Source organism: Sitodiplosis mosellana, unplaced genomic scaffold (genome assembly GCF_009176505.1).
Source record: "Sitodiplosis mosellana isolate CC-2019 unplaced genomic scaffold, AAFC_SMos_1.0 Smas_scaffold_1, whole genome shotgun sequence".
In the NCBI taxonomy this organism is placed as follows: Eukaryota; Metazoa; Arthropoda; class Insecta; order Diptera; family Cecidomyiidae; genus Sitodiplosis; species Sitodiplosis mosellana.
Window position 1 is genome coordinate 10,322,679 of NW_022595244.1, and position 21,726 is coordinate 10,344,404.

Consider the following 21,726-nt stretch of genomic DNA (forward strand, 5'->3'; position numbering starts at 1 on the left):
AATCGTGTTTATTACACATAGAATAACTTTGTACAACAAATAGTGACAGATGATGATGTCCCTCCATCAGGATGTATGTATGGCCATCGTGTGCACCGTACTGCAAACGATATGAGCAATTGAATTTCGCATAATTACTGTTTTAAAGCACATTGTCAATTTCATTTGAACAAATAACAGAAGTAAAAAATGACCAGCACAGATAACGCGAGAGGGAGAAAGAGAGATAGCGTATTTATTCATCAATGCATTATAATGCTATTTTTAGGCAGTAATGGACAATGGTTATTACTGTATACATGAAACGCATACAATATGAAGTGTATATTAAGATGGATGGGGCTCACAAATATAAATACTGCGACAGAAACATTTTTATGGACTCAGTGCAGGCAGATAAATGGAATGTCAAATATTGTTGAAAACTCAATTTAATTTTAATCGGATGAACGTTATTTTTTTCTCTTGTTTTCTGTTGTGTGTGTCTGTCTGTTTGCATTTTGTGTGTCCACGCTCGCGCGCTTGTGTGTGTGTGTGTGTGTGTGTGTGTCGATTCGCAGTCACTTTCAATTCCATTGAAAGCATTGATATCGTATCCGAAAAACGTGCCACCACATAAAATGGGCTCATGGAAAATAAGTACTGACTACTGGTTTCTGCATGTGATGCCATGATGAACGGCATTATTTGGCTCATTATTGTTATGCAAATATTGAAATGCAGCCGAAGCATCGGACCATTTCTATGGGTTGAATGATAAAATGGTTTTTTAATGAATTTTTTCCCCTCTTTTTCTCGTCAATTTTGAGATAAACTCAAATGCCAACCACCACAAAGTGTGGTTCTCTATCTATATATTTGTCATGCTATTTTGGTGTGCTACTTTATTTTACATTGATATTTTGGATCATTTTCAAAACAAGCAAATGTTGAAGTTATCAACAACTTCAACATTACCTTGAAATGTGTATTGTGGAGGGGAAATAGAAGCCTTTGTCAGAACCATCGAAAACTTTCGGAGCGCAAGCGATGAAACAAAGAATACAACAACAACAATAAACCCGAAAGCAGTTTACATTTTTTTTTCACGTGGGTGTCAAAGCAGAAAGTCATCTCCATTGCTTCCATCGCTGTCGGGCATCGAACGTACGCTAAATGCCAATGTGGAAAATTTCAAACTATATACTCAAGCGCTTGCTGGAAATTGCAGGAAAAAAAATGAACAAAATAAAGAAAAAGACAGCGAAACCCATTCGTTTCAAGTCAAACAACTGTGCAACGGGCAATTTCAATGCACCTTTTTTGTCCGCTTCTCCCGCGACGTTCACGTTCAAAGAAATTTTTTCAATGATTACGTGCATGCACGCAAATACTGTGATTTTGAACCTGCTGTGGTTGCTAAGCGCTCTCTATTTGTTTCCAGTGAAAAGATTCTCTGCACAGCGAATCTCAATTCAGATTGATTTTATCGGAAAACTAAGTAGAGTATATTATATGTGCACTGTACAGCCTATATCGTAGCCATACAGCATACTGCTACACAGCCTGAGTTGATGTCCATCTCGTTTTTTTTTCTCTCTGCTGTTTTAGCTCAAAACAGAAAATTTACTTTGTTTCTAACAGCTCTTGACTGGACCGTAGTGGATGTATTATACTACATAATGTATAAATGTTTCATACGTGGATAAAAAAAAGTGTAGTATCAACAATGAAATGCTCGTTTTATTTGCTTACGTTCGATTGGGCTACATACAACCGAACCGAAGACTCAGTCCACAGAGGTACATCAAATGGAAACAATAACAACATATACACGATTGTTAAATGCGTGCGCTGTATATATGGTATGTGTAAGTGTATGTGTGTGTATGTGCTTTTTTTCTTTCTCTCTGATTCTATTGCCTGAATTGGTCTCTTGCACACACACATACCGTCGCATTGGACGCGATTCACAGAGATTGTTTTTTTTCTGATATTTATTGTTCATTGTTGGGCCGCCAATCGATTCTTGAGTGTTGGTTTTAGTTTGGATTCTTGCTGTTCTTTTCCAGTCGCACACACAGACACAGTCCCATTGTTCACGTCGAAACATATTCACCTCGACGCCGACGATTCCTTCACACATGAGGGCATCTAAATTGTTGATTTTTTTTTTTGTACAACCATGTTTTTATTTTTTTTCATACAGTATATTCATACGTTTCATTTTGATTCGCTCGGCTTTTGTTCATTCAACAGCAAACTATACAGGTGGGTGAAATCGCGAGTATATACTCTCTTACTCATTCATTTTTGAAATGAGTAAGTCTCGACCTACTCTCATACTCATTAGTTACTCTTTGAGTAAGAGAGTATATACTCAGAGTAATTACTCTTTGATTTTGAGTATGTCTCGACCTACTCATTTTTTTGCGAAAGAGTAACTCTACACTTACTCACTCGTTTTCCCTCCCTCAGAAAAATATATAAAGGATATATAACTTTTTCTGAGGAGAAAAAAAATTGAAAATGAGTATGTCGAGACATACTGAAATGAGTAGGAAAAAGAGTAGGAAAAAGAGTAGGTGTAGAGTTACTCTTTGGGGAAAAAATGAGTAGGTCAAGACATACTCAAAATCAAAGAGTAATTACTCTGAGTATATACTCTCTTACTCAAAGAGTAACTAATAAGTATGAGAGTAGGTCGAAACTTACTCATTTTCCGTTTGTATGGGAGTAGGAGTAGGAGTATGAAATTATACTCTCTTACTCCGCCCACCTGTAGCAAATTACATAAATCATTTTTGGATAGGATCAAAAACCGAACAAACTTTTGTGAACAAATTAAAATACTGGTTGCTGTTGCAGAAAAAAAATGTTCCGCGTCGACTTTATTATCTTCTTTTTTTACAACAGTATGTACATATACGAAATGAACGTGCACTGCAAAGCAGTAAGTTTATTATAATGTGAGCGCGCGTAGGTGAACGATATACATCTCTCTCGAAATGCAATTATATCTGCAACGAAAAAGAACCATTGTTAATTTAAATAAATAATCGTTTATATGACTCGGCGTTCATTAGCTATTCCAAGCACTTTGTGTCATGCAAATATGAAAAGAAAAAAAACCATTATAATGAAAGAGGAACAACAATATCAAAGCGCAGAACATTTGCGTTGCTCCCCTCCCCAAACTACTACACAGTGCAACAACTGAAAACACATGATGATCGTAAAATCGTTGCTAATTCAAAATGTGTTTAATGCTAGACAAACAAACACCAACGATACGATATGATAACAAAGCGAACGCACGTCTCGACATGCAAACTGCGCCAATGTGAAAACACCGTATGATCGCCATTTTTTCCTTCTCTTTATTATTCATTAGCGTTCATAAGATCGAATACACAAGGAGCGTGAATGTTCAATGTGTTTTTCGTCACTTTTTTCTCTCTATCTCTCTCTTTTCATTCGTACTCTGTTCACATTTCGTTCAGTTTTTCCATTGGACAATAAGTGTATTGTATACTCTTTTTTATTGTTGTTGTTGCGGTTACGGTTGCTTTTGCATGTTTTGAACGTCATCAAAGTCATCGCTATCTGTATTTTTAATTAAAATTTGTTTTGATCGCACGAATTCCTTCTTCCGACACAACAAATCATACGGTGTTTTTATTTTCTGCTTTAGATATTTTTTTAACTGCGTGTGTAAACTGGTGTTCATTTCACGTATTTATTTTCATATGTGAATTCTCAAAAGCGCCCGCATTTTGCCATAGATATTTTGATTTCGGATGCTGAAAAACAAATAATTCAGTCGGCGAACCGAAAAAAAAACAAAACAAAACAAATAATTTAGCCGATAGCGTAGAGAATGTGAATCGCATATTTGTTGTTGAGCTCCCTGATATGCTACCGACTGTTCAATGTGTTTATGTGTGTGTGTGTGTTTGTGTATGTGATTTGATTGCATGACAATCATTATCATTATTATGCTCTCGAGTATTTCGAATCCATTTCGCATATTTTGATATATTCGCACGTATGCGCACAGCGAATGTCACACAGCAAGTAATTTGATATGATTTCGTGCCCAAGTGTATCGACCACAAAAATTCACACATTTCATTTGCTTCGGCATTTGTGTCGTTGGTATTTATTTTATTGTACCGTATCCCATTGGTTGTCTCCTCCCTTTCGCTCTCGCTCTCTCTCGCTCGCTCATTTCTCACCCAACCGAGTTTGATTGTGTAAATAAATATGCGTGGTGCGCATTTGTTTGTAATACGTATACGTTGTATACGTTACACATATATATGTTTGTGTTTTTTTCCTCTCTACCCAGTTGTTGTTCATTTCTTACGACTTGATTACGACTTTTTTGAAGTCCTGTGCTGCCGTGACTACTTCTTCTTATTCTACGTTGCCCATTCGTTGTTGTTTTTTTTTTTTCATTTGTTCCTTGTTTTTATTTTTGTCAATGAAATGTAACCCAACGCGATGCGATACACGATACACGATCACGGTCTTCTACATGATGGGCCTCGATCCGAGCCAAACCGATTCTACATTCAACGTTGAAGTTTAATGTACTTATACAGATGAAGAGAGAGAGAAAAAAAATAAACGTAAATCGGTATTAATAGAAACGTACCGCGATAAATAATAATGCGTGTGTGTGTGCCAGCCAGGCAGTCAGTGTTACTTTTGTACATGGAGCGTATGATGCGGTACTTATTTAGAATTAATGTCATTTGGTGTACTTGGTATCTTTTATTCTCGCACACACAAACACGTTGCTTCAATTGACTGCTACGTTACGAGCGAGTCGATTCGGTTGTTGTTGTTGTTGTTGTTGTTGCTTTTGTCGCTGCTCTTCCGTCTTCTAGTTTCATCTATTCAATTCCCCATTGTGTATTTCCCGTGTTGGCCTTATTTATTTTGGATAATGGAATATCGATGTTGATATTGTTAGCGTAGTTTTCTATTTTCTACACTCATTTTTTGTTTCTCGCCGATTTGTTTCTATACTTGTGTGTCATGTCATGTCATAGAAAATGAATTAATGATAGCGACTCGATAAGTGTGTTCCGTGCATGATGCACACACTTTTGTGTGTGCGATCTAATGTCGTCGCCCGTTCTCTCCCTCCCTCTTTCGATGATAACAAGTATGCTACTTATTTTCTTCTTTTTTTTCTGTTTTGTTGATAATTTTTCGACAAAGTTTTACGCGCTGCTTTAATTATTGTTCATTAGATTGTGTTTGTATGAGCAAATAAGCTAAGTGCCTCAAGTTGATCGTTACGTGAATATTGAACACGTAACTGCAGACATTCGCATGTATTGTCAGTTGTTAAACTCTATTAATAGCCAAAGTGAACAGAAAAAAATTACGACTGTTTGCGATAAAGACAATGTCGAAACGAAATGAACAACACAAAAAAAATACACACACACTGTTCTCATCAAGTATGGAAAATTATTATGAAGCACCACACTATGGAGATACTGAGTTGCGGTCACGCAACAGCTCAAACTCGGTATAACAAGTGCGATAGAGGAAGAGAGACACAGCGATACGGAGAATTTCAAATAGAATTTTTAAACAAATAAAATGAGTAAATGATTTCATATGATGCGTGCTGATGCATTCATTTCAGTTTAATCGGTGTACGCGAACGAAGTGTTGTTTATGTGTTTGTATGTGTTTGGGCTTGTCGTGAGTGAATGAGTTTGTGTTGGTGAAAAATGCATCATATCAAAATCCGTGCGCTTAACGTTAAAAAAAAAACCCACGAAAACTTACTCCTTTCAACGATTCTACAGTTTTTTTTCCTCGTCTCCTCCATTCGTTCAACCATAAAGGTTCATCTGTTTTGTTTAAATTTCTTCTCTATCCGATTTGTTATTTGTCTTTCATATCGTTTTTCTTACGTTTCAGTATTCGATTCGATTGCATTTCGTTTTGTACACATTGAAATGTATCTCTCAATCTGTTGTTGTTGTATTCATTCTTCTCTTTATTGTCAACGTAAAGTTCTCATGTTTTCGTTGTCGCTTTCAAACGTGCACGTACATCGCCTGTCCATTCGCTCAAATTCACGTTCTTTCTTCTCTTTCGTTATGTCTTTTCTTCTTCTTCTTTTGAAAGAGAAGTGAGAGAAAAAAAAGCGACGACAACAACAACACAAATTGTGCTCTTGTTCTTTCTCTCTCTTCTTCTCTCTTGCTTTATACTCTTCAGTCTCGCCTCTTCTCGCTTTCGTTTCATATAAATTGTCGAGTTCTTGTAGATTTACACGAAATGTTTCAATGACTAATAAACCGGACTGTATGTATGTTTTGAAAGAGAAGAGAAAAAAAACGTAAAATGAAAACAAATTCATTGTGAGTTCAGCACTCGTTCCAGTGATAGTGTGTGCTGTTTTTTACTTCTACTCACTCTCTCTCTTTCTCCTGCTTCGACGTTCGCTGGGTTCGAACGAAGTGTGTGTGTACGTCGTTTTCAATCGAATTTTTGATTCAGTTTTAAGCGATTTTTTCGGTTTCGTGCTCAAGATATTATTTTCAGTTTTATATTCGTTCAAATAGTGCTCATGTTGTGTTTGTGTGTACTACGGACGAGCGTGTGTATTTTTGTTTTGTATTTTCGAACGAATTACGAGCACTTTTCTCATAATTTATTTACGTGCACATAGTATATTTCCAGTGAATTGAAAAAAAATATATTATTGACTAAGTTGAAAAATATTTGATTTCGTCAGAAATTTTACGTATTTACTAAATATATACTATTTAGCGTAGCCAAGAGACTCACCCACATAATTTAGAATAACAATCCGAATAATTCAATGGATCCGATTTAGATTTGAAGTTTCGATATATACGCAATTTTAGTACGAGTTTTGTTTTTTTATTCTTGTGATGAACATCAATGCCATCAGAAACCGTGATGTTCATTCAGCCGTGTAGTGTAAATATCGCTTTATCTAGATATGTTGTCCGTTTATGTTACTCCTCAAATGCTAATCCGCATAATACCGTGGTAAATTTCATCCTCATTCTCTTTTTTCTCTCCATACTACTTGCTCATACAACATTAAGGTGGCCAATAATATCCATCCTGTGTCGAATTCGAGTGGTGAAGATATTTTTTTTGGTTTTACCATCTCTTGCATTAGTTGGCCATTTATTCTACTCCCCAAATCATTCAAAATGTTCGTCCGATGTGAATACATACATTTATGCGTGTTGCAAACTAAAGAAGAACACTCCTTGGTAACAGACGTTTAATTCGATTGGCAGTAGAGATGTCCATTGAACCGAAATGTTCATGCTCGTTCGAGTTCGTTCGGTTTTAACTCAACATGAACCGAACTGACAATTTTATATGGAAAAATGTTATCTTTTTTTCTCGAAAGTGGTATATCCACGTTCTGAATATGCCATGTAATTTTGGTATAAATCAGAGCTCAAAAAATGATTTAAATAAACATCATATTTTCGTGTTGAACACTTTGAACTAAACTCAAACGAACATGAACACGAAATTTCATGAAAAAAAAAAACTGAACTAAACGATTCATGAGCAGCTGTAATTGGCAGAATGAAGAGGAACAAAGATAAAGTAGTTTAAAACACCGGGGGACAGAGAGAAAGAGAGAGTGAACGAGAAGTGGCCATAAATGTCATGCCGCTATTATGCAAACAAAATTGATTTCCTCTTCGAATATATAAGTTATCCGAATAATTTTTATAGGCCTAAAAGATTTCATTAGGCATTTACTGGTGCTTTGACAGTATTTCCATAAGTGGACCTTTGTACTATCAGCGAAGAGAGACAAAAAAAAGAACGTTCGTATTTTATTGCATACTGGATTTGCCGTATTGGAATTGGACACCGTATCGCAAATGGCCGATCATAAGCATAAATAAACGGTTCGAATAAGCAATATAATTTGTGTGTGTTACACCAGCAATTGATTACGCAGGTCGTTTGTTTTTTTTGTTTACACAGACGAAAAAAAATAGCATTATCAAATCGCAGTATAAAATACATAATTGCTATGTGGCCGGTGCCCACGAAATGGAAACTCATTTTTTTCGCTTCTTTTTCTTCTGTTGTCGTATTTTTCATTTGCTTCAAAGAAGACATTGAATTTATTTGAAGCAACAGTTTGTGGCAGCGTTTCGCTCAGCCGTGGTGTGCTAATCGAGTAAAGTGAAGATAAACTCAAGCTCAAAGAGCATCACAGAATAAAAAGGTGCACAGTGAAGAAAGAAAAACTGGTTTTCTTGGTGATCATTACCATGTGTAATGTGTGTACGTTCGATGTTCGTACAGAAAATAGCAACAACAACAACGGCAACAAAATCTTCTTTGGTTCGAGAATTGCTTGGGTTTTTCTATCGTTGCCAGTGCCCATTTTGCCAATAAAGAGGAATACAAATAAAATCGAATTGAATGCGACGAAGAAAAATATTATCTACACTGAAAGCAAAATACGTTTTTGCTGCTGCTGCTACTGCTTCTTGTTGTTGCTGTCACAGTTGTAATCGGCATATCGACCACGGATTTCTGAATATCGAGACCAAACTATACATATATTGTATGTACGTAGATACATATTCATATCGCTCATACATAAATAAATCCATATAGAATAGAAAGTATACTTGAAGATCGAATGTGTATGTTTGAAAACGCATGTTTTCTCGTTTTTTATATCAAATGTATGTTTGATCACAGTGTTGGGCTGTGTTCAGCGGTTCAATCGCTATATCTTTATCCATTGGTAATATTTTTTCATTTTATCTGTGGATTTGTTTATTTCAAACAAATCATTCGTGTGTCGCATTTTATCAATATAATATAGATTGAAGTCGTATGCCATCCACCCGAACGTCGTGCGCTCGCGTACACACATACGTTCGCTGACGGCTTATATCATATTTTTTTTCCCTTTCTTCGTCCGTTCGTTCGTTCTCTTCAATTCTTTCATATTGACTGCGACTCGTTATTTTCATACGTTTTATTCTCTTATTTTCACTAAAAGTTGTCGTTACGTTTTCTTCTTTCCCATTCTTTTCCTGAAAGAAAGAAAGAAAAAATCTATATTCCTTTTTTAGTGCAGGCTGATTTACACGAAGAAAACCGTATATAACAAAACGTTTTTATATCGTACTTGACTTGTTCCATAAGCGTTGTTTTAGTGTTTATGTATGAAGAGTTGAATGTAAGCAAACGTCGAAGAGGAGCAGAAAAAAGAAAAAAAGAAATATCACACCGTACCTAGAGATATAAAGAGAGAAAATGTATTTAGATCGGGTACACATAGAACAAGACCGAAGCAAAACAAAATAACAACAACAACAACAAAAATAGGGAGCCCAGAATAACGACAAGAGCACACCACACCACACATTCACATCATATCATAATTATTCATTTCTCTTTCGCGTAAGGAATTTTTAGATAATAATAATTATCCATCGAATGAATACACATGCATAATCAGCGTCAGGACTGCTGTTGCTATTGCTGCTCTGATGGTGGTACACAACGCACATAAGCACATAATATTGGCCTGCTTCACATACACGACACATATGATATTTTATTCCTCTCTTTTATGGTGCTCGTTGTTCACCGGAATGCTTTACTGCTCTTCGAAACAAACGAAAAATCGATTGCGTCTTTTGTTTTCCAATGAGTGAACGAGCGATTGAATGAGTGCGAGAGCAAACTAAAGGAAAGCAAGAAAGAAGAGCCACATAGAGAGATGAAGGGAGAGAAAAAACCGAGAAAAATCCAAAATGATCAAGTGAAAAAAATGTTCTTTTGAAAATGAAAAAAAATGCTGTAATTGCTATTCAAGGGGCTTTAAGCTACAGCAACGAGACGCAGATGATGAGACCACGCATTCCGTTTCCTTCGATTCCCACATCTGAGCTTTAGCTGCTTTAAAACAGTGTGCACTTCTTATTATCCGCTCAGTTGCCATTCACTCTCTTTCTGTTGCGCATACAGATGAGCGCGCGCGAGCCAGTATAGATATATATATGTATATATGATTTAATCGAAACCTGTTTATAAATTAGTTTGAGTGCGACGAACATGCATTTATAATGATCGAGAGAACATTTCGGACAGTACAGATACATTTATATATGTAATACATAAATGTTGTGTATCAAAGAAACGACACCCGATTTCACAATGAGTACGTAAACTTGTGCGCATACTGCGTACACCAAGCACTTATTATAGGCAGAACCATTGTCTATTTTCATGCACACTGCACAACGAAAACGCGCTTGCATTTCAATCAATCGTTAACAAATGTTTACTCACATTTTCTTCATTCGCTGCGAATTATTTTCTAGCCAAACGCATTTTGATTGATTTGTATCAATTACAAGCGGTTCGTTGTTGTCTTTTTGTGTTGATTATTCTTATGAAGGCTTCTTAGTAGGCGAAACGGATTACACACCAAAATGAAATCGAAAAAGTTTTTGTTTTGCTGTTCGTTTGATAATAATTTAGTTTAGATAAGAAACGTTATTTAATTTCATTGTTTTAATGAGTGAATCTTTTGTTTCCTTTTCTTTCTCGTCCATTTTAGATGCGTGGTGGATTCAGGTCCCGTAGTAATGAACGAGTAAACCTACGGGAGAAAATGATGAACGACACAATGATGAAATTGATTGAAAGTCGTAGTATGATTTTCGAATTGAAATTGTGATGAAATATACAAAGAGAACGAGAATGAAAAAATGAAACAGTGATTGTATCGATTTTGATGAACGAACCTCAATTCAAACTCAAACACGAAATCGAACAAAATAAAAGACGTTGAACACCAATGAGAAGCGATTTCGTAAAATAAATACAGTGTTGTTTTTTTCGCCGATTCTCTCCTTTTCGAACACACTACCGTGTTCAAGTGAATTAATAATAAGTGATAATAAAAGCCGAACCGAATGACAAAGTGTGTAAAATCGCGCGCGAAACGAAAAGAAAAGCCACAGCGATAAGATATTTTGTGCGCGGCGTCGGGCAAATAATGCACATCTCAACAAAATCAACGAATTTAAGTTTTACGGTACCTGTTACGTCGCAGACACAACGTCAACATCAACCAGTATTAGAATGCCGAAATTTGGTGGCGCAACACAATTCGGGGCAAATCGGTGCATCCGACGCATTTGCTACTGCTGACTGTGATACAGAGGATGAGGTTAATACTCTCTCACATTGTGTGATTTTATGTTAAAACAATTCTCGATGAGCTTCAAAATACATGTATAGCCGCTTCGCGATTGTAGTGAAAAATACACACATTCAAATATATATGCAACATAAGACGGATGCAGTCGCTAGTAAAACTATTGTGAATGAAAAATAGAACAGAAATTAGAAAACACAAAACAACTGCAAGCACATAAGCAACATCAACAACAGCAGCAGCAGTAGTAGTAGCAGCTGCACACACACTGTGTTTATTTCAGTATTTTAATTAGTTTTGGTTGTTTCGAAAGTAATGTGTAACTTTTGGCATTGCAGATACCGGCAACCATATTGAACTTTCATCAATCATCACATCAGCTGTTTGTTGTGTCACACATTTGGCAACGAGTTGAACAGCCAACAATATCAATAATAATCGATGTAATGTAATTTATTCGAATGATATAGAAAACAAATGATGGAACATAAGCACACGCCAACCAGTCAAATGAACTCAATGAACTCGGAAAAGTTATTATCACAAAATATACAATCATCACAAATTATATCATCTAATGCAAGTGCGACAATAGGCACATCGTACAATAGCGATGGCACAGCGTCTGGCGATAATAGAAATGCAACAACTACGATCTCGAACATTACTGTAACACTGAGTCCAAATTCAACGATCTCTAGTACAATGAATGCGACAACAATACAAAGCACGGCTATGGCCACTGCCAGCGGCAGCAATGGCGGTGGTGGCGGCGAAAATAAAAGTGCAGCAACCGCATCGAATGCGTGCCAACCACGATTACATCCGAAAAAGCGTAAATTCAATATCGCCGATTTGGAAGAAATTGATCCAACAGTGCATGCGACCAGTCACAATCACAATAGCAATAATATCAACAACAACAACAACAACAACAACACCATTAACACGAATAAGAACAATGGAAGCCAAAATGGAACGGATTCGAGTTTTGGTAACGGCGGAGGCGGTATCGCTGGTGGTATTGGTGCATCCGTGTCAATCATCAATCCTGTATCCATTCATAGTGATATTACCGATAAAGCAAACAACAACAATATGAGCTGGACAATTTCCAATGATAATGGTTTGAGAGCGAGCAACGCAATCATTGTGAACGTTGGCTCAACGCAGCAAACAATTGCACGCCCAATTGAACACACATTGGTCGTCACATCGAATTCCCATCTAAATTCAGTCGTTCCGACGGCAATTGTACACGAAGCAAAAGGATCTCATAGTCAATTTAGTCAAAATAGTCGAAAGACCGACAATGGCTCAACGAAAACTGATAGCGGTCCATTAATGATAGTACGTAACGAGTATCCAGTCATTGCATCACATGAACATTCTACGTCTATAAATTCATCAAATGCACCATCGAATATACATCACCGTTCGCCCCGCTCGAACGAACCACTCAAGTATGGTGTGCAATCCTCATCGATAATACGCATTGCACCGGCAGTGTCGGCAACGGTGGTGGCAGCAACCACATCATCAGCACCACCACCACCAGCAAAAATGGCTGCAACGATCGCCAACGAACAGCCACAGCTCGATCTGAGCGAATGGTGCAATCATCGTGTACTCGCCCGCCAAGAAGATATTTATGTTGCGGGAATTATTCGTTCGGTTGACACATCGAACACGATTCTGGTGGAATTCGATTATCCTGAAGGTACGCAGCAATCGTATTATGATGTTTTGGGAAACGGACGATTTGATATAATTAGCGATGCAAGTCCATCGGTTGGTGATATCATGCACGGCACAAGAGTCGTATGCTCATCGCAAACCAATCGCCAGGGACACACTTCGTTTATCGAAGGTCAAATTACACAAATCTTAAATGATACAAAGCAATTTGTGGTGCGCACCATAGCCAGTGACCAAGTGAAAACCGTGAAACGTGCACAAATCCGTCTTTTGCAACCGCCTTGGTGGGATGAACTCAACGACAATGACACAAACACTATGAGTGATAGTGCATCAGCATCAAGAGTTATAACCGGCCAAGTGAAGTCATTACATGCCATTGAACCGAATATGTACACGAATACGATGGCCGGAGCGGTTGCTGCTGCAGCATCCAGCAATACTCTCAATCCAAATGGCACTGTAAATGCAACGAACCGAACCGTTAAATATGTAGCACCATTACAGGTCCATCACCTTCTTCCAACCGTACAGGTAGAATTCAACTCTAATTTCATGAGAAAAAAGTTCCAATTTTTTGTTCCACCTTCTAATTGGATTAACATTTCATTTTCTTCTCTTTTCATCGCCACAGACAAGTGAAGAGCATTACAGAACAGCGGCCACTTCACCGTTTACATTGTCCAATTCCATCTCCGCCGATGCCATTCAAAATGTGGGCTTACATCAAGTGAATGAAAATCAAATCCCACAGATTATAGTATCGCAGCAAACGGCAAATACAACCATTCTGACAACAGCGCCGGGCGGTGCGACCATTGAACGCGGAATACCAGTAACCGAAGCGGAAATGCGACGATCACACCAACGGTCCTACGATGAATACGAAAGTGATGATGAGCTGAGACGCGAAGATATTAGCTTTACCATAGATGGAGGTGCGAGATTATCTGAAATTTAACATTTTATCGAATAGCACTTACAAAATGTCTGTTGATTTTCTTTATAGAAAAACTGTCTGGTAGCAGTAAACGTAGCAGCGTACAAAGCCGTGGTAGTACTTCAAGTCTTATTGATAATCGACTGACTCCCAGATCTCATGCTGCAACGCCACGTTCGCAAGCAGCAACACCACACAAATTTAATAAGGGTGATGTGGTTCAGTCAGAGACTGGCGTTCGCAAAAAATTCAATGGAAAACAATGGCGCCGATTGTAGGTTTCAAAGATAAATAAGCAAATTTTATCGATAAAATATCAGACGAATAACGGATTTCGATTTTTTTTTTCCGACAGGTGTTCAAATCCACAATGCACAAAAGAATCACAGCGTCGTGGCTATTGCTCACGCCATTTGAATCAACGTGGTAATGCCCTAAGATCATCGACAGGTCCATCATTCCAAAGGTAAATCACAAACAGATGATTACAAGACGTGTAAAAAGGTATTAATACGACTTTTCATTTGGCTAGCAGCCGTTCAAGTAGTAATACACAAGCTGATGAGGATACGTCTAGAGAATCGGAAACATCACCGAACTATCGGGTAACAGGGCGCTTCGATCAAGAGGAAACGGATGTGGCAAACATGTTGGGTGAGTATTTTCGACACATTTCACGTCATTCTTTTCCATTCAAACCAATTGCCGAGATCCACCTAAAATATAATCGAATGATGCATTTCGTCATTAATTTACTGACAACAAATCTCATTATCACATGCAAACAGTGTCTCTGAGCAGTTCACGTTCTGCGACACCATCCTTTTCATCGCCCACGAATCATGTGTCATCACCGATGAATGCAAATCAATCGCCAGTGACGGTTGGTAATCGCCAAAATTTGTTCATGCCAATTGGCAGTCCTGCTGCTCAACAACCACAGGTAATTACACAGCAGCACGCGCATTTCATTTCGACCAATTTGCTCAATATTGCCCAATTAAATCATTTACAGCAACAGTATAGTACGACACCGAGTCCAATTTCGTACAGTTTGAATTCGTCGCAAGTTATTCGGCCGGAATCACTTCGTCCACAAATTGTAACTCAATCGCATCACTCACAATATCAGGTAATTTTATTCGCATGAATCGATCGCATTGATTTATTGTTACATCAGAAATAACATTGTTGTTTGATTATTCTGTTTGTAGCAGCAGCAGCAGCAACAACAGCCACAGCAAGTGTCTCAAATCGCGGCGCCATCAATCACCGTGACATCACGGAATATAATGAGCACTGGACAAATCAAAGCTCCCCAAACACACGTAGCGCCCGCGATGAATTCAACACCAAATGCCCAGACTAGCGTGATTCGAATTTCACCAGCATCGTCCGCTTCTTCCATAATCGCAAATAATTCTGTGCACACGGCATATCAGCCATTTCATCCCGAGCATGTGCCAGGAATTGTAACGAATTCGGGTCCCGTGATTCTAACGACCGCGTCGATTGCATACAACAATGGAACTGGTTCCGCAGTGAATGAACATGCAACCATTCCAAAAAACGGAATTAATTCGGGGTCAGTTCATTCATGGACAACGCTATTGCCATTAATTGACGCCCCGAATAAAAATCAGAAAACCACAACCATTACAACGTCACACGTGAAACCCGAATCAGCTAATGTTCCAGCATCGCATGATGATCCAGACGGTATGCATTGCATATACACGATAACGAATATTGCTATCGTTTCAAGTGAATAAAAATACCTAACGTTTGTCTTTCGCAGATGATCAAATCGATGATGATGTGTTTGAGCAGCCATCAGCTAATGATATCAATAACATAGCATCGCGACAAGCGGCCGTAAATTTTCAGTATCCCCATCAAAGCCAACACTACCAGCCACAGTCAAACATAGACGTAGATAGACGAAATAATAGCTTAAATACCGTCGAACGAATGGACACAACGGATGGAAATTTTCAGCCACAAGTGATGTCATCTTCGAATGTCACCATGGCAACCAATTCAGTTTTAACCAATGCCAATGGAAATAATAACGGTGATGCTGGCACCGAGGCCGGCAACAATTCCGGATCGAATCAACTGATTGTGGGCAATGTCATGATTCAAAACAGCCCGATTATTTTGAAAAGTCCTGCCGAAACGATTGCCGCAGCAAAGCGTCGTACACAATCGTGTAGTGCTGCTCTGCAGCAAGGTGGAAATGGACCGCCATCGGCAAAAGAGCCCCAAAGTCCGGCGACAAAGCAGAAAGAACCGAAAATTCGTCGACCAATGAATGCATTCATGATTTTCTCCAAGAGACACCGCGCAATGGTTCATCAAAAGCATCCAAATCAAGATAATCGTACGGTTAGTAAAATTCTTGGCGAATGGTGGTATGCACTAAAACCAGAGGAAAAGAATCGATATCACGAGCTGGCGAGTGAGGTAAAAGAGGCGCATTTCCGTACTTATCCCGAGTGGAAATGGTGTTCGAAAGACCGTCGAAAATCTTCAAGCTCTGGCAAAGATGGTCGCGGTCGCACCGATTCAATTGATGGCATGGATGAAATCAGCCCAAACACACCATCAGAGCACTATCAAGGTGTTGATTTACCGGTCAGCTCATTCGCAATGCCATCGAATCATGACGAACCCGACCCAGCCATGGACACATCTGAACCACACACTTTTGGTAAGCCGATTCGTGTATTTCATTCTTGAAAATAAGGGCGATTTTTACTTACTTTCTATCTTGTTCAGCTATTCCAGTTTCGGCTGCCAGCTTCAGTGTTAATACGGCTGCCCATGTGGAACCAGCTATTGAAGTGAACAATGAACCACAGGATGAGTCTATGTCAGACGAAGAACCGGTAAGCTAAAAAAAAATATGTCCCAATGTTGTACCATGATATGATAACATTTTCGACGGAAAATTTAGATGGTGATTGCTGAAGAAGAAGCACCAAGTGCCAAGGAAACCCATGACATCGATTTAAAATGTGCCGAAAAAGTAACCGACTCAGACAATGAAGATAATGCGGAATCAATCGAAAGCAAAATAAAGAAGGAACCCTTGGCGAACGATGGTCAGCAAGAAGGAAATGGTGCCCGTGATTTTACTTGCAAACCAAAAGCGATAAAGCCACAGCGACAAAACATTGAAAGTCCCTTGCTAAACTATCAACAGATGTATTTAAATGCATACTCTCCGAAAAATCCATCTGGAATTTTGCCATTTCAGCCAACTGCCGGTAATTTATCCATACTCTTGTACTCACTGAATCGATTCATTTTCAGAAGAAAGAAAAATTCACTCACTTAATTTTCTATTCGCTTTGTATCAGGCGGTGCATTCAAAACCATGCCGATCAGTCCAAAGGACACAAAACCGATACTGACAGCAGGTGGAGTCATTGTAACGGAAAGTGAAAATCAGGGTGACGTAAAACCATCACCGCCCACAGTATTTACTTTCACCAACGCATCATTAACCAGCAGTGAGTAATCGTTGAAGAAAATGACCAAAGAGACTTATGACTTGCACACTAATTAATATTTCATTGATTTTGATGTCATTACTACATAGGTGGTGGAGACGGCGATGTTGATACAAAGCAGGAAGCGGTCGATAGTGAAATTGACGTGAAACCCTCGATTCCTTCGCATGTCAACAACATTCAATTGAGTAAAGGTTTGTACAAACAATTTTTCACGTTTCGCATTTTTCCGTGCTACGTTCATTAACAAAGTTGTGTTGCACTTCATTTCATTTATTTTGGAGTACTATCAGTTGTTTGTCATTTAACAATTGCACACATTCGTTATCATTTTCTTGTTTTTTCCCCTTCTTCTCTTCATTGAGTTGAACTCATTGGATTTCCGTTGTGTTTGCTGTTTTTTTTTCTATCGAGTACAGTTTTGTCTTGAGTTCATTGCCAATAAAATAATATTAAACCACATCTTGTCTTGTAACTCTCACATAATCGTAACGCTCTTTCTCTCTGTTTCTTTTTCGTATGCATTATCACACTGTAAAAACCAAACTAAACGAAAAAAAAACTAACTGTTGAATGTATGTATGTGTTGTCCGCATCATCTATGTGTCTCTCTCATTTGTTTGTGTCATGCGAAAAACAAAAACAAAAAAAAAACAAAAACTGAAAATACGAAATAGCCGAAATCACCATAGTTCCGACAACAACAAACACACTCTCATCTTCATCATCATCATCTTTCATCAAATGTGTATCACCAAATGTATTAATCGGCGGAAATAATACGAATAATAATAGTTATGTTGTGTTCGAAGCGATTTACTATGATACCGGTTCGAATGGTGTGCAAAATCACTCGAATCAATTCGTTGTGGCCAAAGTGAAAAATAATCATGTAACCAACGATACGACGATGGTTACAAAAAACGAAACCAGTGTTGCGCCATCGATTTTGGTAACATCTGTTTCATCGCCCTTAACCTCAGTGTTGCAATGTAATAATACATCATCATCAACATCGTTGTCGTCGTCGTCGTCATTGCATAACGGTACAATCGTTAAAAAACCCGGAATCATTTTATTAACGCAAGCTTCGCTCAGTAAATTGCTCAGTGCAAACGATTTGAATGTGATTAACAATAATTCGAACACAAACACAGCCAATCATGCTCATTCCCATCAAAATGATACTAACATTCGTAGCAAGTGCAATTTTGCCATTACTAATTCAACTAATCCAAATTCATCACAAAATAATAATCATTTAACATCCGTTCTGATGATAAATTCCACGTCCACGATAGAAACGACCGGCGGAATTGTAACGTTGACCTCGTCAACTGGATCGATGCAATCAGCTCCCAATCGCGATACAACCGATGAAAATGGCAAGAACAACAATCAACAGGTAAATAATCACGAAAAATAAAGATCCACGCTTATTTTGTAGTTTGAAATACAATTATTATTCTTATATTGTAGGTTTTATCAAGCCGAAATCTGCCAGCCACACCGAAATCAATGACCGAGCCGCAACACGTCACTGAACACTATTCATCTGCAATTCGGTCAGATAATGAGGATGCCATGGACAACGAAACGATTGGAGATGATGAAAAAACTGAATACGAATATGGTGAAGACTATGATGATTCAACGTCGGCCGACAATCAACAAAGATTTATACTGGCACCGACGCCCGCCCAACTCGGCCGAGCTCCGTTACAGAGACGTTTGGGCAGTCTGGTTGGTGGAGACGCAAACAGTACGTATTTTTTGCGAAAATTACTTCAATGTTGCGGTAACTAATATTTCGTTCTCGATTCTCTCAGGTCAACCACAAATTGTCAGCAACGAAGCCACTTTGCCCAATACACAACCAATAATTCCGACACCAACTTCAGTGCCATCCGCATTGCCAACGCCAAATTCAGCTGTCATGGACGATTCACAACAATTGTCACCGAACATGCAGAAGAAATCAATGTTCAAAAAAGGCAAAGGCGAAGATTTAAACAAGTGAGTGTCTTCGACAATGTGTTGCATTCGTTAAACAAACAGTTTTATTCGTTCCGAAATAATATTAAAATTCATCTCTAATAAAGACGTGTCATTTTTAGTGTTTTGCGGCAAGTGGATTTTGAGAAAAAGTTTCAAACATTGCCACGATTCAAACCGGAAGATTGTCAGTCGCCAAGTGCTATATCAGTGCCATCTTCACCGCGTGTATTCTCGCAGAACTATCGCAAAAAGGCTCAACCGCAACAACAGCATCAGCCACCACATTCAGCCAAATCATGTAAGCCGATTTACATTGATTCAATTGTTTTTGATTTTACCCAGATTTCACCCAAACCAATGGAACAAATAATAATGTGCATGGTTTAAATTTCTAGTTTATGAAGATGACCAACAACCAAACAGTGCAATATCCACGGCCACACCACCCGCTGTGGTTGGTAACCGATTTTTCGGGCCCGATTTTAACATTGAACAAGTCAAAGGTACGTGTAAACGTTTTATCGTGAACATTCGCAGAATTAAAACGATGGATTTTGTGCAATGGTTATAACGTATCATAGCCACTGCAATACAATAGCCGTTATAATGCTCACACGCAAAGTGTCGACAACTAACGTATTTTGTAGGATAATCGTATGAGATGCACAAATCCTGCTATTGTTATACGCGCTATATGGAGTACAATGCCATTTTTCATATCTTTCAGATTTGAACACAAATGAAGATCGTTCACCACGTACACCGCGAACGCCAATTCAATCGCTTGGAAGTGCCAACAACGCGGCACCTCGTTCATCACAGGACGTGGCCGCTGAGAAAGGACACCGCAAAACATTGGAACAACGTCGTCAGCTTGTCATGGAACTTTTCAATACATCAGGAATGTTCCCTAGCTCAAAAGACACAACTGAATTTCAGGTACGTTTAAATGGTCGAATCGAATAAGAAATTGGTTCAATTTGAATTAAACGTTTGTGCTCAAATTTAATATGCTTTTTTCCTCTTTCAAACGTTTATGCTGGCAGATGAAGCACAGTGATATATTTCCAAACAAGCAGAGTTTGCAGCTGAAAATTCGTGAGGTTCGTCAGAAATCGATGAGTCAGCCAGGTTTCACGCCTGGTCCACAATCGGCCGGACCAATAACGCCATGTGAATCGATTGCTGCTACACCGACATCAACAACATTGTCAACCACAAATTCAATAGGTAAATGATCAACGACACACACACACACACAACAACAATAAAAATGGATAAATCAAATGCCGACTGTTTTTGTCGCTTTGCAGATGATCAACAATCCCAAAAACAATCAAATCAACCATAAAAAAACACTTGGTTTATCTACAACAACTTTTACCCATCCCGTCATCTGAATAAAGAGAAACACGCATTGTAAGAGACCCAAACGGCTTTCAGCTAATTGTAAATAATGGAGCAAGAAAAAAACACACACGAAACCAATCTCAATCGAAAACGTATGATTGCATCATTGCGATTATTTTGCCGAATGGATTGTGCGTATGCCTCATTTGAGGCACAAATCATGAATTTACATTGAAAAAGATTATTAAATGGAAACAAAACAAAAAAACAATTGTTGATATAAGCTAAATGTGATTGCGTGATTAGAATTCTATGCATATTTTCAGTGCGTCACACTCTGAATTTAAACAAAATATTTTTTAAAAAAACACTATACTAACTCCTTCCCATCCCTTTTTCGGATAAATTCAAAAAGGATGGCGAACCATTTCATTTTATCCCAATAACGACTTTTTTTTTTAATTTGAAAATACTTTTGTTTTAAACTTCTTTTTTTTTAAATAATTCTTCTAAACAAATCTTTTATCAATTATAAACGAGAAAAAAAGAAACTTTTATTTACATAAATTGTGAGAGAAAAAAAAGGCAAATGTTATTTGTAAAGCAATTTCATTTAAGCATCGTAGAGGATACAACCACAAATACAATCTGTTACTACACTAGATATCGTTTAAGCCGGCAAAATGCCATCAAATTTTATCGATTAACTCACACACATACATACACAAAGTAAAAACAAAGAGAGAGAAAACAATTCATTCATGTTTATAAATTAGAAGGAAAATTTTTAAATGTGCTAACAAATGGAAAGAAAAAAGAAAACAAAAACCAACGGAATAACAATGGACGATATCCGAACAATGACACTTCGGATATCGTTGGATGAAGAAGAATTGTATTTTATCACTGATAAAAAAAAATCTATACATTGAAAAGAAAACATGTAAAATTTAAGCCAATTATGTATATCGATCATAAAAATGGATACGATCAATTGAACATAGGGC

General features: G+C 38.0%; 1 protein-coding gene across 50 annotated transcripts in view; it reads left to right on the forward strand.

Annotated features, from left to right (window-relative positions):
- The window catches only part of LOC129576873 (putative transcription factor capicua), a 30,718-nt gene extending 9,259 nt beyond the window's left edge, over positions 1-21,459 (forward strand). For 3 of the 50 annotated variants that reach the window (XM_055463195.1, XM_055463185.1, XM_055463136.1), the window contains 22 exons: positions 10,613-11,227; positions 11,554-13,447; positions 13,548-13,851; positions 13,923-14,127; positions 14,209-14,319; positions 14,389-14,507; positions 14,642-14,796; positions 14,869-14,985; positions 15,068-15,572; positions 15,652-16,566; positions 16,635-16,744; positions 16,813-17,125; positions 17,219-17,371; positions 17,461-17,565; positions 18,673-18,776; positions 18,851-19,133; positions 19,201-19,387; positions 19,489-19,667; positions 19,765-19,872; positions 20,097-20,308; positions 20,416-20,599; positions 20,683-21,459. In XM_055463195.1, the coding sequence (XP_055319170.1) occupies positions 11,693-13,447; positions 13,548-13,851; positions 13,923-14,127; positions 14,209-14,319; positions 14,389-14,507; positions 14,642-14,796; positions 14,869-14,985; positions 15,068-15,572; positions 15,652-16,566; positions 16,635-16,744; positions 16,813-17,125; positions 17,219-17,371; positions 17,461-17,565; positions 18,673-18,776; positions 18,851-19,133; positions 19,201-19,387; positions 19,489-19,667; positions 19,765-19,872; positions 20,097-20,308; positions 20,416-20,599; positions 20,683-20,720 (6,162 nt within the window). In that variant the 5' untranslated portion in view covers positions 10,613-11,227; positions 11,554-11,692 and the 3' untranslated portion in view covers positions 20,721-21,459. The other 47 variants (XM_055462925.1, XM_055462955.1, XM_055463233.1 and 44 more) reach the window with 38 other exon arrangements.
- Positions 21,460-21,726: the final 267 nt, after the last annotated feature.